Source organism: Pyrus communis, chromosome 11 (assembly GCF_963583255.1).
Source record: "Pyrus communis chromosome 11, drPyrComm1.1, whole genome shotgun sequence".
NCBI lineage: Eukaryota > Viridiplantae > Streptophyta > Magnoliopsida > Rosales > Rosaceae > Pyrus > Pyrus communis.
In genome coordinates, this window is record NC_084813.1 from 24,783,481 (window position 1) to 24,787,080 (window position 3,600).

At 41.5% G+C, this 3,600-nt stretch overlaps 1 protein-coding gene across 1 annotated transcript; it reads right to left on the reverse strand.

Moving 5' to 3' along the window:
• Positions 1-1,548: 1,548 nt before the first annotated feature.
• LOC137708500 (peroxidase 31-like) lies at positions 1,549-3,257 on the reverse strand. Its single transcript, XM_068447592.1, has one exon. The coding sequence runs from the start codon at positions 2,693-2,695 to the stop codon at positions 1,712-1,714; it is 984 nt and encodes a 327-aa protein (XP_068303693.1). The 5' UTR covers positions 2,696-3,257; the 3' UTR covers positions 1,549-1,711.
• Positions 3,258-3,600: the final 343 nt, after the last annotated feature.

Here is a 3,600-nt window from a genome sequence, read left to right on the forward strand (position 1 = left end):
TTTCGTTAACTTTCCTTTATTTTTTATATGGTAGTTTGTAATCTAGGGTTACCAAAGAACTCTTAAACCATTTTAACTTTCAAGATATAACAATTTTCCGATGTCAACAATTTAGGCCCTAACATTTCATTACGCTTCCGTGGTCAACGTCCTCTTGGCCACTCTATCAACACTCCTGTAGGTCTCCCGTTTTAATTGTATTGTGAAACCAACTTTTATACCAATTGTTAAGAGCTATAAGAGTTTGGTTTATGAGTATAACTTATCATAAAAATCGGCTTCTAAGGAATGGAGGTCCAAAAGCTCTTATAAAGATGTGACATTATTTGATGGGGGACTTGCCCTAACACTATTTTTGAGCTTCGTGACAAGTAAGAAACTCACATGGAAATAAATTCTCGATTACGATGAAGCTTTCTTATAGTTTTAATTTCTTTTTCTCTTATTCTATTTATTTTTTTTTATAGAGATTCAATCGATATTTTAATATACGCGCCAACACTGTTCTAATTAGCATGACCGACTGTTAGATGTTTAACTGTAACCTTCTCCTCCTCAAGAGAAATTTTTAGAATGTCAAGATTAAGGTCCGGTCAACTAAGTATCATAATATAATTGATTAAGATTTTTTTTTCTTTTTCTAAAGCTTCCAATCAGTTACATTATTAAACTTAATGTATCGGTACGTGTTCATAGCACATTTAAAATTCTCTCCGCCTAAAGACGAGAATCTGTTTTCCCAAATTTAAAAATGCAAGTTTTGGAACATCAATTACGAAATGCACATGCAAATTTGCAAGCAGATTTTAAATCAAATTCTTCTTGTTTTTGAAAACACCTTAAATAAATAAGTTCTTGAATAAAGACGTAAAGAAGAGACAAAATTCAACTTAATACAATAAAATGATCCGTTCAAAATTAAAAAGCTTTGCTCTAATTTGTTCATCATTAAATTATAATCTTGTTTAATGGAAGCTACAACCCTAGTTAATTAGTTAATTGTATTCAACAATGCCATATGCTGACATCGTGTTTTCACAAACGGAAAGGGATCTGTCTTCGGATCCCTTCCACCAAATACATTCCGTTAATAAATTCAGATCCTTGAAATTTAATCCAAAGGTTAAAAATAAAAAGTCTCCACAAATAACGTAGTTGAAATGTCCGTGCTCAAGTTTTTGTTCGCTTCACACTTCAGTTTGAATGCCACAATTGTAATTAGATTATATTATGGTATCGATTGAACAAAAACAAATCTTGAAGTAGTGTATTACAATAAACAAGACAAACACTTCCCCATTACCTTAATTAAACCACACAATTTCCAAAATCAATACACACAATACGAGGATTTATCTTAAAACCAAGACTAAAGAGAAAATTGAACACAAAATTTTTACAAATATTACAAAAGAAAGATGTAGTGTATATTTCAGCTCAACAAATATCCCGATACAATAACAATAAATATTTCTCTTATCTTGTATAAATCCTAAAACATTATTATGTTCGATTTTACGCAAAATCAGAACATATATCCCAGTAACAAAAAAAATTAAACGTGTATACATATTATCAGCTCTTCTCACAAATATTGGATCTCACAACAAAATGCACTTAAAAAGCGCCAAAAATAAAATAAAATAAAATAAAAACAACAACAAAGAAATTAAAACGAAGTCTAATTTTTTCTTTTGAAATGATTAATTAACTAATAATTAGACTCGTCGCATCTGTGCCTAATCTCTCCGCGTCTTCCGGTCTGAATCCCTAACACGCCGAGCTTCTCCATCGCCTTGGCAAAATCCCGAAAAAAGCGGTTCTGGTCGTTGGCGTACATCTCGACAAACGGCCGCGTCCTGGCGTCGTTAAACAGCGCGTGGTCCGATTTCAAAACCCCCAGACCCTTTGGCAAGTTCTGGTAGTAGACATTGTCGAATTTGTTGGGCGTCATAACGTCGTTAAAGACGGAGAGCGTCGGGTTTTTCTTGATATCCGCGCAGGCCTGCTGCAACCCGGATGCGAATCTCGGGTTGTAATTCGGGTCGGACTGCGCCGACTTGCTGTAGTTGTAGATCGCCGAGCTGAACTCGCTGCAGTGGGAGAACCCGATGGTGTGGGCCCCGCTGAGGGCGACCATTTCCTGGACGGAGAAGCCCCTGGACCCGAAGATCTCGATGAGCTGGGAGATGGACATGGCGGGGCGGGGGAGGGTGCCTTCGACGGCGGAGGCTTTTGAGGAGCGGCCATCGCGGCGGCCGAGGGGGACGTTGTAGAAGGGGCCACCCATCATGGTTACGAGATCGCGGGTGGCGACGGCGAGGATGTCGGCGCAGGAGACGGTGTTGGGGCAGGCGAGCTCGAGGGCGGTCTTGGCGCGGACAACGACGTCGAAGGCGTCTCCGGGGAGGGAGAGGTTGATGTCGGCGTCGCGCTCGGCCTTGTTGAAGGGGGTGGAGGAGAGGAGAATGGAGCCGTCGCAGCCGTTGTGAAGGCAGTCGTGGAAGAAGAGGCGGAGGGTGCCGGCGGCGGTGGTGGGGTTCGTTATCTGCTTGTTGGTGACGGTGTCTTGGACGATTTGGGCGAATCTCGGGCACGACTTTTGGTAGTAGTTGGTGTAGAGTCGGGATTCGGCGGCGGGGAGAGTGGGGAGAGCTAGTAGATATGTGAGGAGGACAATGAGGAATGCCGCCATACTTAGCTTCTCTCTGCGGCGGCTGTTGCTTCTGCAACTACTTCAGCTGGCGGGCGGTGGATGTTTAACTAGCTCGGAGGAAGAACTGAGCTCTTTGGATTTCAGCTCAGAGGAGGAGGAAGAGAACAGAGAGAGAGAGTGAACTAAATGAGAAGGATCTACGGGGACGGGGGGAGAGAGAGTGGGGGGAAGCGAGTGACCACGCGGCACTCTATCCACCGTCAATCACGGGAATCGTGGTCAGGAACAATGGACGGCCCACTTAAATTATGGGCTGGACTTCGGTTCGAGGTTTATGGAATGACGGAAATGCCCCTATTCCATGGCAAAAGATTGTAGATGATAAGTCATTAAATGGAGGCTTGGTTAGGTGGATACTGGGGAGAAAGGGGCAAGGGCAACGTTGTATTTGCCGCTTATATCGTCGGTCACGTGATACATCACTGTCGCCAATCAAACGGTCCAACATCAACGTGGACTGGCGATTTCCATCCCATCCCATCCCAGCTCAGCTCTTTCGTGTTGTTATTGAATCATGTAATCGTCGGTGATCCAGTTGTATTTTCAATTCCAAGGGCTAAACATGAGTTCTATTGTTAATTAACACTTATTAATAAATTTAATTTTTTGTAACTTTTTTGTTATAAATTTATAACTCGTTACTAGGACGAGTAACTTAACTTTTTATAAGTTCATGCAAAGTTCATTCTCTTATTAATATGTGACTCATTCTCAACACGTCTCCTCACATGTAACGAATTTTCGAACCTAACATATGAACAATACAACGGGATGACACATAGCACATGTAGCCGTTTGGCTTCACACGTGGGATAATCTGGCTTTATTACCTTTGTTTGGATCTAAATTTACACCATTGACCTGTGCAATCAAGACCGTTGAGT